Consider the following 14,394-nt stretch of genomic DNA (forward strand, 5'->3'; position numbering starts at 1 on the left):
TTGAAGTTTGTAAAGGCATCTTGGGAAACTGGCTAGAGTAGCCTTTTTATTTTTTCAAAAAAGGATGCCTGTTAATTTTTTGATTCAGTCTTGTTCTTGAATGACTGTTTTAAAATGAGCTGAGAGACTGTTACCTGCCCATTTCTGCATGGCTGAGCAAATGCACCCGTAAATCCAAGTTTCTCTTCATTTCCATCACTATACGTCTCCAAATTACAGAGAATTCATTCCTGAGCTGGAGAGGTGCCAGAAGTTTCTCATCTAGCTGTCTGTGGGCTGCCTTTTTCTTCCCCCTCTTTGAGGCTTTCTGATGCTTAGAGTGAGCTCAACTCAAAGGTTTCCAGCCTCACACTCGCCTTACATTCCCCCACAGTCACACCGAGCTCTGTGATTCTGAGGAATACCGTGTGCCAGCTTCCGATTCACAGCCTCCTTTTACCTGCAGGTGTTCCAGAAACTTCAAAATGCGTCTGGTAATGTATTTGCTTCTCTAAACATGCCACTTTGGCATGCATTATATGCAGCTGCTTATTATTTTTTAAAAAATCTGTCTTCTGAATAACATGCATGCTAAAAAATGTCAAAGGGGGATTGTAGAACAGTGAATCTTAATTATTGGTCTAGATGTGCATGTGTGTGTCCTTGTTAATGTAGGCATGTTTGCATAACATTATGCACAGGCATATTTCACTAAAGAAATCTCCCTGAAAGCACTACTTTTCACGTACATACAGGTTTTCTAATCAGATCTGTAAATATCTTACATAGCAGCAGGTAGAGGAAAAATACATTTTTCATCCCCCTGCAAATGACATGTTTTAAGTACCTATTTGAAAAACCCTCCTTTCTTTCTTAAAAAAAAAAAAAAAAGGTGAGAGAGAGAGAGAGAGAGAGTGTGTGTGTGTGTGTGTGTGTGTGTGTGTGTGTGTATTTGGGGTGTGAGGGTGTTGGTTTTTGAAAATTTGGTGAGAAGAGTTATCTTCCTGCTGCATAAGAATTTCTACCTCGTGTTACCTGCCTTCTTAAAACTCACTAATCACTGAGGAGAAGAGATGTGGTTCTGCTTAGAAGTAACCCCAGGGGGACGTTGAGCTGCAGTGTTCAGCAGGCATTTTAGGTATTCTAAATACTACTGCTTGAATAATAAGTAGATGGGGTAGATTTGCTATTGCGAGTCCTGCTATGTCTCCTGGCTTGTAGAAATCACATTTACACTGTACGTTTAGGATGTGCATGTGTTTATTGAACTCTAGTAAAGCACCATGAGAGTCTGGGCTCATAAATCACATTATTTATTTGCCTGCGTTGGGAGGTAGATTCTAAAATTAAGAAATTACTTAGCAATTAATAATATATTCAGCATCCCTTGTCTCATTGGGTGAGATTTACATCCTTGGGACTTGCTCTTCTAGTTATAGAGATGAATGATTTAAGGTTCAGACTTAATTGCTATTTCAAATCTTTAAGCTAGAAAGATGCTTGTATCACTTTATTTAAAAGGCTTATTTTGAAAAATGTGTATATATATTTCTAACTGGTGGTAAGCCAATCATGACTATAATGTGCTCTGTGTTTAAGATATACAACTTAATTATTATTCACTTTCTTATCTTCATATTATAATAATTCTTTCACTTTACATGATGTTCTTGCTCCTGAGAGATCAATAATTATTGTTGTAAAGATGAGAATAGTGTAGCAACTCAGAATTCAAAGAAAAGTAGGTTGAAGTGGAGTTTTTTGAGAAATTAAATAATAATAGATTTTCCCAAGTAGGTTTTCTAAATGTACAGTGGGTTTGATATTTGAAAATGGAAACATCTTAAATGTAAACTTGTTAAGTGGAATAGACTAGGAAAATATTAATGCATTCTTGTTAAGTTCCTCACTACATTTAAAATGAGGTCGTAAATAGGTTATTTTACATTGACTATTAATTGCTTTTGCTTTGTGATATTGATTATAAAACAAACAATTGATTTTTTACTGGCTTTGAGTTGGAGATGACTGTAAACTTTGGTAAAATAGTTTACTGAATTGTAACAATAAAAATGTATAGTCTTAAAAATCATTTTGAATGCTACTTTTACTTTTTAGCATTCAGGATCTAATATTTTATCACTTAGAGAGCTGTGAACTTACAGAATATTATGTATATTTTAAGAAAATTACCTAACTTTTAAGGCTGATTTTTGTCAACCTTGTTCAATTCGTAATTACTCCAAGTAGCATAGTAAAAATGCATTTCAATATGTATGAATGGTTCCTTGAAAGGGCATATTATATTAGGAGCCATTAAAAACCTGTGTGGGCTATTAACGTTATACTCATGTATTGCTCTGTATATAAAGGATTTTTATTTTAGGTACCATTCATTTCCAGTATTTAAATGCACCTAAGATTGTGACCTATTTGAAGTAGGAACCTTGTCTTTGAATGTGAATATCTTGATGAGGGTTTCAAATTGAATGTAGTGGATGGTTGGAGATTTAGTAGCACTTTTTAAATATGTATTGCAATATGCATTAATGCATATATACAAATATTGGGCTGTGTAAAAACATTCCTTGCATTCAACCAACCTTCGAGTTGGTTATTTTATTTGAAGTCAGTTTCATAGGTATAAAAAGAGGTCTTATTTTTCTGTGCCTATATGGCACTATGTAGCAGCAGGAAAACATTCAGTGCCATTTTGTAGGGAATATTGCATATACTAAATAGTGAAAGGAAAAATGCCTTGTTTCTGTTTCTAATTATGATTTCCTACTGCCTTTTAGATGTATGGTAGACCAGGCCTTTATTGTATAAAACACATTTGTATTATCTGTAATACCTGAAATGATTGTAGAACGCTTCCTCTATACATTAGTTTCCCCATTATATGACTGAGATTGTTTTATGAAATATTTCATTTCTTAAGGCTGACATATAGAAAGAGTGTTTAGAAATATAATTTGTAGACTGACCATGCACCTATAACTGAAAACATTCATTCTTAAAGTAAGCATTTATTGAGCATAGCTTTGCCAAGCCATCTTCTATCCTTGGACAAAAGAGTGAGTGGAGCAGGAGGGTTCTTATCTGTCTCTTTAGACAGGAGATGCTATTCCTATTTCATCATTAACAATTATTTATGGAGGCACACACACCTTCAACATAGCTTGAGAACCATATAGATATAGATATACATATATCTATCTGCATGGTGTGTGTGTGTGTGTAGATATATATACATATATATGTATATATATCAAAATGATACCATTCTAGGGTTTGCCCATAGAATGGAATGATCACAGCTGGGGTGGTTAGAGCAGGCAAGCTGGTCAAGGAAGCTCTGGAGAAGGTGAGTTTGAAGGACATTATTACCAGGAACTGATGGAAATAGGAGGAATAGGCATTTGGGGTGAAGGGAAAAGAAAGATGTTAGCAGGAGACAACAAGGTGATAACGTTGCATAGAGAAGAGACACCATATTGGGAGTGATAGGAAGTGAAATTGAAAAAAAAAATCACAGGGTTGAGTTTGAGATATTTGAAGGTAGAATAATTTGAAGATTAAATTAATCATCATTAGCTCTATCATATCCTGTGGAAGATTTTGTGAAAGCAAGCATTTCTTCTATTTTATCATAATCAATAACCTCCATAAATAGCATTTCAATGTCTATTCAATAACATAACCTTTCATGAATATTTACTATGGGCCAGGCACAGTGCTAAATCCTTTCAATGCATTATCTTGTATAGTCCTCACTTACTATTAAAATCCTTATACTACAAATGAAGAAACTGAGGTACTGAGAATTCTATAACTTATTTAAGGTTATACAAAGTCAGAAGTGCCTGAGCTGAAATTTGAACCCAGACTCTGGAGCCCAGACTTTCAACCTTTCTGATTTCTATACATCAGCCTCCTGTTACCCAGTTCAAACTTGTGTTAAGTCCCCTCTGATTACTCTCGTCCTCACCTCCTTCTTTAATCAGTTGTGAAATCCTATTTGCACATCATATTTTCTTATATCTTTTTCATTCTTTACACATTTTTACATAAACACTCGAACTTTATATAACTCTGATAAAAGAAGAATTACGTATGATACAGCCCCTCGTACCTCTGTTTGTTGATAGGGACAACTCCTGTTTAGCCTCCTTATACACCTTATTCTGAAGACTTGATTTCCCTAACTGTAAAATGGATATTATGACAACTAGCTTCTCTAAAGAAGTATGGTGCTGTAGAATAAATAGAAACTTCAGAATTAGACATGCCTGCATACTAATTCTCCCTCTGTCACTTTGGCAAGCCGCTTTAATATCTCTGAGGAATAGGGATAGCACTCACATTGTTGTGAGGATAAGATAGTCCGTGCGTTGAACAGGCATTTAATAAATGTTTGGCACATCATTAAGTGCAGAGCCAGATAGATGCGTCATTGGTTAAAAACTTGACTCTGGACTCAAGCTTCTTAGGTTCAAATCTGAACTCTGTCACTTATCACCTGCATGATGTTGAGAAATTTACTTAACTTTGTGCTTAGTTTTTTCGCATGTAAAATGGGAATGATGAAAGTATCTTCCATTTAGGATTGGTGGGGGGAACATGTGACTTAATGCAAGTAAAGCACTAGAAATAGTGCCTGGCACAGGGTAAGCGTGTTAAGTGTTAAGCCCCTCTTGATGAGGCTGGGTTCGCTGCAATCTTGTTTCTTTTCAGAATGAGAAGACTGATAATTCACAGTATACTTAAAGGCAGGAATTTAAAATTTCTTGGTATCCAGTGTCCACCGAGTCATTGATATTATATATACCTCAGTCTAACAGTTTCTTGTACAGTCTATACTGTTGTTGGTGAAAGTTAGGCTCTTGAGTACTAGTTGTAAGGAAAGATTAAATTGGTACAGCAACCTTTAAATGGCAGTTTGGAATATCTATCACTATTTTAGTATTTTTATTTTAATTTCAGTATAGTTAAAAAGACAATGTTACATGTACAGTTTTAGTTGTACAATATAGTGATTTGACAATTCTGTATATTAATCAGTGCTCATCAAGATAAATGCATTCTTAAAGTTTTTTTTTTTAAGATTTTATTTATTTATTAGAGAGAGAGAGGGGGAGAGAGCGAGCACAGGCAGACAGAATGGCAGGCAGATGCCGAGGGAGAAGCAGGCTCCCTGCTGAGCAAGGAGCCCGATGTGGGACTCGATCCCAAGACGCTGGGATCATGACCTGAGCCGAAGGCAGCTGCTTAACCAACTGAGCCACCCAGGCGTCCCGAAGTTTTTTTTTTTTTTTTAAAGAATTTATTTATTATTTTGACAGACAGATCAGAAGCAGGCAGAGAGAGAGGGAGGAAGCAGGCTCCCGGCTGAGCAGAGAGCCCAATGCGGGGCTCGATCCCAGGACCCTGAGATCATGACCTGAGCCAAAGGCAGAGGCTTAACCCACTGAACCACCCAGCCGCCCCAAGATAAATGCATTCTTGATCCTTTTATCTATTTCACCCTTCCCTCACCCAAATCCCCTCTGGCAGCCATCAGTTTGTTCTCCATAGTTAAGAGTCTTTTCAATATTTCTCTTTTTTTCCTTTCGTTTGTTTAATTTCCTAAATTCCACATATAAGTGACATATCTGGAAAAATGTTGCTATGTTCGATGCATGTGCTCTCTTGTAGTATTTTTATAATTTCAGGTTTCACATTTAGGTCCTTAGTCCATTTTGAGTTTATTTTTGTATATGGTGAAAGAAAGTGGTCCAGTTTTATTTTTTTGCGTATTGCTCTCCAGTTTTCCAAGCACCATTTGTTGAAGAGACTTTTTTCCATTGCATATTCTTGCCTCCTTTGTCAAAGATTGACTGTGTAATTGTTTATATGTGGACTTTCTATTCTGTTCTACTGATCTCCGTGTTGTTTCTGTGTCAGTACCATACTGTTTGATTACTCTAGTTTTGTAGTATATCTTGAATTCTGGGATAGTGATAATTCCAGTTTTGTTTTTCTTTTTCAATATTGCTTTGGCTATTTGGGGTCTTTTTTGATTTCATATAAAGTTTAGGATTGTTTGTTCGAGTTCTGTGAAAAATGCTGTCAGTATATCTGACACAATTTTAAATACACATCTCTTGTGACCTATCAATTTTACTTCTAAGTAAAATACATAATTGAGTAAAGATGTGGTGAAATTGTTGCTTGCAAACTTATTTGTGATGTTAGAAATCTGTTAACAACTAAATATATAGACAGAAAAAAAATTTAAATAATTTATGGTAGAGCCATGCAATAGAATACTGCAGAGGAGATTTTAAAACTGTTAGATCCACGGGGCGCCTGGGTGGCTCAGTGGTTTAAGCCGCTGCCTTCGGCTCAGGTCATGATCTCAGGGTCCTGGGATCGGGTCCCGCATTGGGCTCTCTGCTCAGCAGGGAGCCTGCTTCCCTCTCTCTCTCTCTGCCTGCCCCACATCTACTTGTGATTTCTCTCTGTCAAATAAATAAATAAAATCTTAAAAAAAAAAAAAAAAACTGTTAGATCCATAGCGGTGGATATGAGAAACTAAACAAGTGTACTTTTAGGAGGAAAAAAGAGCATTTTTTTTTTGAGCAGTCTGTGTAGAATAAGTGATACTGCTTTTGTTAAAAAAATAGATATATTTATATCCATTTGCTTATTTAAACATAGAAAAACTCTCCAAATATATACGAGAAACTGTCAGTAGTGTTTACTAAGAAGAAGTGGAACTGTGCATTGAGTGGGCACTTTTACCCTCCACTGTACATGTGCTATTAGAATTGTTTAACATGGGCATGTATTGCTCTTACAATTTAAAATTTAAAAAATTTTAAATTTTTTAAATTTAATTTAAAATGGTCAATTTAAAAAATGGTCAAGAAAAATCCCTTCATTTCCTCTATTCCCCAGATACTAATTTTTTAAAAAATTATTCCATCATGCAAGTATAATCCTAAACCTTGGTGTAATATTTTTGAATTATTGAGCCAAATGTTATCCTAAGTTAAAACAGAATGTGTAACAACTCAGAGACAAAGCCTCAACTTTGCTCCCAGGGAGCAGAAACCAAAATGACTAAGGAGATTTCTTGACATCAAGTCACAGGAGAGTCTTAAGTCCTGTGGCAAAAATTCCTGTTGTTCAAAAGTTTATGCACTTGGAGAAGAAACATTAAGTCAAACAGCCTCAGATGGGAGAATGTAACATCTATTCAGTGACTTTTCCTCAGGACTTACTTAATTGAATGCTAAACATGGGAAAATATTACACATGGGATTTTTTTCCTCCAACATTGTTTCTCTGTATCTAAAGCCCCTCAGTCACTTAGTCTTTTGCAAAATGCAATATAAAAGTTACATTGCTTTTGGGTTTTGAGGGCAGAAGTAATTTGCAGGGAGAGGTTAATCAAGATTTTTGCCCTTTGTGCTTTTAAAAGTGCTTACACATACATTGTCTCATTTGATACTCATAAATGAGGTATTTAAGAGAAGTATAATAAAGCTCATTTTCCACATAAGGACTTGGGGTTCAGAGAGGTTAAGTGACAAGCTTAAGCAAGTCAGTGTGTAGCTGAACTCACAAGGGCTCTTGGTTATCCTGGTTATGTCTTGGCTGTCCTTGCCACTGGTAGCCAAGGTCATGGCTGTGTAGCAGAGTCATTACTTTGGTTGTACTATTGATCTAATATTTTCTTGAAATCATTTTTATTCTGGTTTAGGAAGACCCAGGCATGACCAATTGAAATTTCTCTCTAATATGAATTATAAACACACTCATTTAAATGGCTAAGGGACATCTAATAAAATTGAGGTAGATCCAGGTTCCCATTTTGACTCTACTCCTTACTAACTATGTAATCTTGGGCAAATTGTTTTCTCATCTATAAAATGGGAATAAGAATAGCATTAATCTTCCTGGGATGCTTTTAAGAGTTTAAACAAAATAATGTATGAACAGTGCTTGGTAGAATATATGGAACATTAGAGCAAGGGTCAATAAACACCAGCTACAATAATAATTATTAATAATATAATAAATAAATAAGAGTCCAGGTGGATACAACAGGCATGACTCTAGTAGAGACCAGAGCTTTTGTGCACTTGGAGATGACATCCAAGAGCAGCATCCCAGGGTGGACACCAGCCAGTTTCTTTCTTTTTAGAGAAAGCTACCCTGGAATCATAAAGAGCTAACTAAACAGGTAGTGTTTAAAACTTCACTGTGCCTCATTGCAGGAGCGTAGGAATCTTTGACTTAAGAGACCACCTCCAGCCAGAAATAGAACTCAGCAGTTTTCCAGTTTGTGATCAACAGTAAGATGAGGTAGGTGAGTCTCTTAAATTTTAACTTCTTAAATCAGATTTTGGGGGAAATATGAGAAACCAGAGCTCAGATGTAATGAATAGTGAGGGGATTTATTTGCTATTTAGCTTCAAAGTAAACTTACTAATTCTTTTGAGCTTTTTAAAACTTAATTTTCTTTACTATAAAATTAATTTTTGCATACTGAATAAAATGCATAGAATCAAACAGAAGAAATAAAAACTCTTAGAAAGAAACATCATTTGCATTTATTCTGGTATGCATTTTTGATACTTTTATAAATAATTATATTTTAAAAAACAAAACTGTAAAGCAGTCTATAAATAGTTTATGGCCTTTGAAATCCTAGCAATATATCATGCACACCTTTCCATGCCAATAAATGTTTTTCTAGAACTTCCTTTTAATGATTGTGTAGTATTCCTTTGGATGGGCATTTCCATCCAAAGAATATTAACTAATTGTCTAATGTTGAATCTTTAGGTTGTTTTCTTCCTGCAAGAAAAATTTTTCTTGAAAAAAATCATTGTACAAATCCTTGATTCTTTCTTTAAAATAAATTCCTAGTAGTGGAATTTCTAGGTCAAAGTATAAATGTATTTTTAAAGATTTTGGTGTCAAATTGTCTTCCAGGTAAATTTTTACCAGTTTTATCCTAATTATTGTTAGTGCACAAGTATAACTAGATCATTGACTATTTAAGTAAATAAAACTTGTATTCATTTATTATAAAAGGTGAATACTTTTATAATAGCCTGTATTTCTCTGCCAAGAATAAAGTGTATTTCTTTTTAATGCCAACTTCTATTTTTGTTTTCATACTTCAAACACAACATATCCATAAAATAGTTTGTTGATTTTTCTGGGGAGTCTGGTAATGATATCAGTATAATGTGATTAGCTTTTGATGAAATGTTACGGAATTTGGAAATAAGTTGGAGGAAAAGTTGTTACAAGCACACTTCCACTGCAGCCCATTAATTCCACTCACATACCTTTTTAAGGTGTGAGAATAAAACAATCAAGGACATATAAACCCTTCCACTGCGGTTATCGTCACATCAATTTTCTCTGGAGTTGAAAGTAAACCTGCCCGATCCTTTCTGCACCACACTAGGTTTCACAGTGGAAATGTTAAGATTGGAACCTTTTCAGTAGAAATTACTCTTGATGACACCAGCTCTGCTGTCAGAGTAACTCCTGCTGGAAACAAAATGTCTGAATTAATGGTCTAATAAACTGAGTTAGTGTTTCATTTTGGCAAAGGATTAATTAGGGGAAAAGAAACTAACATTTATTTGGGCCCTTTATTATTACATGATTGCATTTAATACTCTCTATAAACCTATGAGGTAGGTATTACCATGGGCATAATGAACAACTTAAATAAATTGTCTTGCTTAAGGCCACACAGCTAGTGAGCTGCAAAGGTAGGATTTGAACCTGGGTTCCCTGCTTTTGGAGCCTGTGCTTTTTATACTGCTCTTTCTTACCAGTTATATAGCAGAGCTGACTGTTTCTCTTCTAGAATATTCATTTTGAGTATGAACACACTGTTAACCAACTGAACTATAGGTTCTCTCTTAAAAATCAGCATGTCAGGCAGGCTTGGAGACTGGATCCACTTATAATTGCTGTTTTATTTGGGATACTCTTGTAGGCCCCAAACAGAACACCCACGATCTTGCTTAACAAGATATCCTGAGACAGAGGGGTTTTGCGTATTTTCAGAGGCTTAGTGATTTCATTAGAGACCTACGTTCTTTCCATCTTACTGCTCTGCTGTGTTCAGTGCTGGCTCATATCTGCCTTTTATAGTTGTGTGGTGATTTTAGGAGCTCTGAATACATCTTTATAAAACAATGTTCAGAGACAGAAAAATGAGATGGCTCCTTCTCCTGCCCTTGTTTTTTTTTTTTTTTTTTTTTTTTTTTTTTTTTTTTTTTTTTTTAAGGGCAAGACAAACTGCCCACTAGATTCTCTCTTGTGCCTTATGCCCAGAGCTGTGTCATGGGCCCCTTCCTAAACCAAACACTGGCATGGAGAATGACTTAGACCAATAGGCTCAGGGCTGGAAAGAGTGAACCCTGAAACCAGGGCCAGGTGGGAGGAGGAAGCAACTGAAAGTGCTACCAACACTCTTTGGGGGAGATTTGGGGATTTTTTTTTTTCTTAATAGTGTGTATGCTATGAGGTTCTTCAATGGGAGAAATGTAAAACAAGTTTTACTACCATCTGCAAATGTCATTTTTTCAGTATAGTCTATCTATTAAAACCTTCCAATTTCTATCACATTTCTCTAGCAAAGAACTAGGTAAAGGGTATATAAGATCTTCATGTATCATCTCTAACAAATGCATGCAAATCCATAATTGTCTAAAAATAAAAAGTGAAAAATATTGTGAGAAAAAAAATTGAGTGTACTAGAGAAGATTTGTTTGGAAATGTTGAGTTTGGGGAGCTAAAGAAGCCTCAGAGGATCTTTCTAGGACAGTTCTTTTTTTTTTTTTTTTTTTTTTGGTTTCATTATTTTTTTAATTTTTTTTTTAATTTTTTTTTAAATTTTTTTTTAAGATTTAATCCATTTATTTGACAGAGATCACAAGTAGGCAGAGAGGCAGTTAGAGAGAGAGAGATAGAGAGGGGAGGAAGCAGGCTCCCTGACAGACAGAGAGCCGGATGTGGGGCTTGATCCCAGGACCCTGAAATCGTGACCCGAGCTGAAAGCAGAGGCTTTAACCCACTGAGCCACCCAGGCACCCCAAATGTATAGATACTTTTTACAGAAAAAAAGATAAAATTGCTTTGCAAGTTGTATACTTTTGTTGACACATATATAATGTTATGGGCAAGGTGGATAAGATGGACGAGGCTCCAAGGTCCACAGAACCATGATCTATGTTACAGAAAAAACTTAAAAACAATTTATCGTATCCATCCCTTCTTTTTTTTTTTTAAATTTTTTATTTTTTATAAACATATATTTTTATCCCCAGGTTTACACACTTCACAGCACTCACCAAAGCACATACCCTCCCCAATGTCCATAATCCCACCCCCTTCTCCCAAATCCCCTCCCCCCAGCAACCCTCAGTTTGTTTTGTGAGATTAAGAGTCACTTATGGTTTGTCTCCCTCCCAATCCCATCTTCTTTCATTTATTCTTCTCCTACCCACTTAAGCCCCCATGTTGCATCACCACTTCCTCATATCAGGGAGATCATATGATAGTTGTCTTTCTCTGCTTGACTTATTTCACTAAGCATGATATGCTCTAGTTCCATCCATGTTGTCGCAAATAGCAAGATTTCATTTCTTTTGATGGCTGCATAGTATTCCATTGTGTATATATACCACATCTTCTTGATCCATTCATCTGTTGATGGACATCTAGGTTCTTTCCATAGTTTGGCTATTGTGGACATTGCTGCTATAAACATTCGGGTGCATGTGCCCCTTTGGATCACTACGTTTGTATCTTTAGGGTAAATACCCAATAGTGCAATTGCTGGGTCATAGGGCAGTTCTATTTTCAACATTTTGAGGAACCCCCATGCTGTTTTCCAGAGTGGCTTCACCAACTTGCATTCTCACCAACTGTGTAGGAGGGTTTCCCTTTCTCCGCATCCTCGCCAGCATCTGTCATTTCCTGACTTGTTGATTTTAGCCATTCTGACTGGTGTGAGGTGATATCTCATTGTGGTTTTGATTTGTATTTCCCTGATGCCAAGGGATATGGAGCACTTTTTCATGTGTCTGTTGGCCATCTAGATGTCTTCTTTGCAGAAATGTCTGTTCATGTCCTCTGCCCATTTCTTGATTGGATTATTTGTTCTTTGGTGTTGAGTTTGCTAAGTTCTTTATAGATTTTGGACACTAGTCCTTTATCTGATATGTCGTTTGCAAATATCTTCTCCCATTCTGTCAGTTGTCTTTTGATTTTGTTAACTGTTTCCTTTGCTGTGCAAAAGCTTTTGATCTAGGAAAGTTCTTGAGTTTAAAGAGCATGTTAGGGATGAAGGGAGTTAATAAATCTGGAAGTTGTTTGCATGAAAGTGGTTAGGGATGTCTTTGGTGAAATTCCCTGGGAGTGAGAATAAAGCCATAATAATAATAATGGGAGCTCATATAATTGATGAATTACAAAGTGCCAGATATTGTGCAACTCCTTTGGACCCATAATATACCTACTATTAATATATCCAATTCCAGATGAGAAAATTAAGGCTTAAAAGCATTAAGTAACTTTTTCAGGTTCACAGAGCTGGTAACAAGAGGAGCTAGTCTGTGTGACTTCAGAGGTTACACTGCCTCCAGTAGTAGAGAAGAGCCCCCCGTAAAAGCAGTTATTGCCAGTCTTGGCAGGAAAAGAGAAACTCATGAAAGTGACAAAAATGGTAACTTCATTACACCCAGTTTTGTGTCCTGAGCTTTAATGCGATTTTATTCTAATACTGTCTTTCAGTGTGTTACCAAGGGGGAACGGAGACTCTGGGTGCACGAGGTTGATAGATAGGCAGGTTGGTTCTTTAAGCATGTGGTCCACAGAGCTTGTGGGTGGGGCTTCTACTGAGTTTCTTACTAGAGTCAGTGGACCAAGGGCCAAGGGAGGGAAGAAAGAGCAGTGATCAGGAGACTTGGCCCACACTGAAAATGGGGAAGCATGCAGTGGTTGTATCATAATGGAAGAACTAGGAAGAAAGGAATGAGATGAAGTAAATGTCAGCTATGAGGACACCAATGTGCAAGTGGATGAAATGAGATGATTCTGGAGCTGTCCAGTGCTTGCAGATGGCCTGCAGCGGCCTTCCTGTAGATCTTCTCTACAAGATCCCCTCCCTTGGAGAAGCAGAGCTGAGGTCAATATAAACCCATTTGTCTGACTTAATCTTAGGCTTCCTACATTTTCTTTTTATTAAACTGGCCAACTGGAAAGAATCAGTCAAATTGACCAGTTGTCTGGTTTCATGTGGGCATAACATAAAAAAACCTCACCAGCTTTTAGGAAAAAGGAATGTCTTTTTTTTTTTCACTTATTTTTTTTTAATTTAAATTTTATTTAGTTAACATACAGTGCAGTATTGGTTCCTGAAGTAGAATTCAGTGATCTATCACTTACATACAACACCCAGATTTCATCAAAACAGAGGCCCTCTTTGATACCCTTCACCCATCTAGCTTTTGTTGATTTTTATCTTAATTCCTGAAGATATAGCTTAAAAAAAAAAAAACAACTAAATCCCTACAGTATACTGAAAAGAATCAATTGAGGAACTTTTCAAAATTATATTAATGATTAATGTTAACCCTAATTTGATTTTTTTTGGCGTATTATTGAGTACTTTAGCACTGTTGTTTTTCTAGTTCTTCAGTTTTTCAGCTTTTACTATAATAACATTGCTTAAAAAAATACCCCTAGGATAAATGGGTCATTATAGGTGTAGAGCAGAGAAATATAGGTGAGTCTGTAGTGCCTGAAATCAAGGCAGTTCTCCTCCTCATTTCAAGCTGTATTACAAAGTTATAGTAATGAAAACTGTATGATTTTGATGTAAAAATAGACATATAGATTCATTGAATAGAATAGAGAGCTCAGAAATAAACCCAGGCATTTAAAATCAATTAATTTTTGACAAAGATACCAAGAATTCACAATGGGGAAAGGGTAATCTCTTCGATAAGTGGTATTGGGAAAACTAGATATCCATATGCAAAAGAATGAAATTGAACCCCTATCTTACAGTATAAACAAAAATCTATTTAAAGTGGATTAAAGACATAAATGTAAGACTTAAACATATGAAACTCCTAGAAGAAAACAGTAAAAAGCTCCTTGTCATTGGTCTTGGCAATGTTTTTTTTTTGATTTGACATTGACACCAAAAACAAAAGCAAAAAAGCAAAAATAAGCACATGGGACTACATCAAATTAAATCTGCACAACAAAAGAAACAAAATGAAAAGGCAAGTTGTGTATTGGGAGGAAATATTTGGAAACCAATAGCCAACAAAGGGTTATTATTCATATAAAATTATATTATATAATAATATCATTATTTTA

General features: G+C 35.8%; 1 protein-coding gene across 1 annotated transcript in view; it reads left to right on the forward strand.

Moving 5' to 3' along the window:
* The first annotated feature begins 322 nt into the window (after positions 1 to 322).
* Positions 323 to 14,394, forward strand: part of IQCJ (IQ motif containing J) — a 250,274-nt gene continuing 236,202 nt past the window's right edge. The window contains exon 1 of the mRNA XM_082687497.1: positions 323 to 473. Coding sequence (XP_082543623.1) covers positions 465 to 473 — 9 coding nt within the window. The 5' untranslated portion in view covers positions 323 to 464. The remainder of the gene's footprint in view (positions 474 to 14,394) is intronic.

The sequence above is a fragment of the Mustela nivalis genome, assembly GCF_964662115.1.
Source record: "Mustela nivalis genome assembly, chromosome: 1".
Classification (NCBI taxonomy): domain Eukaryota; kingdom Metazoa; phylum Chordata; class Mammalia; order Carnivora; family Mustelidae; genus Mustela; species Mustela nivalis.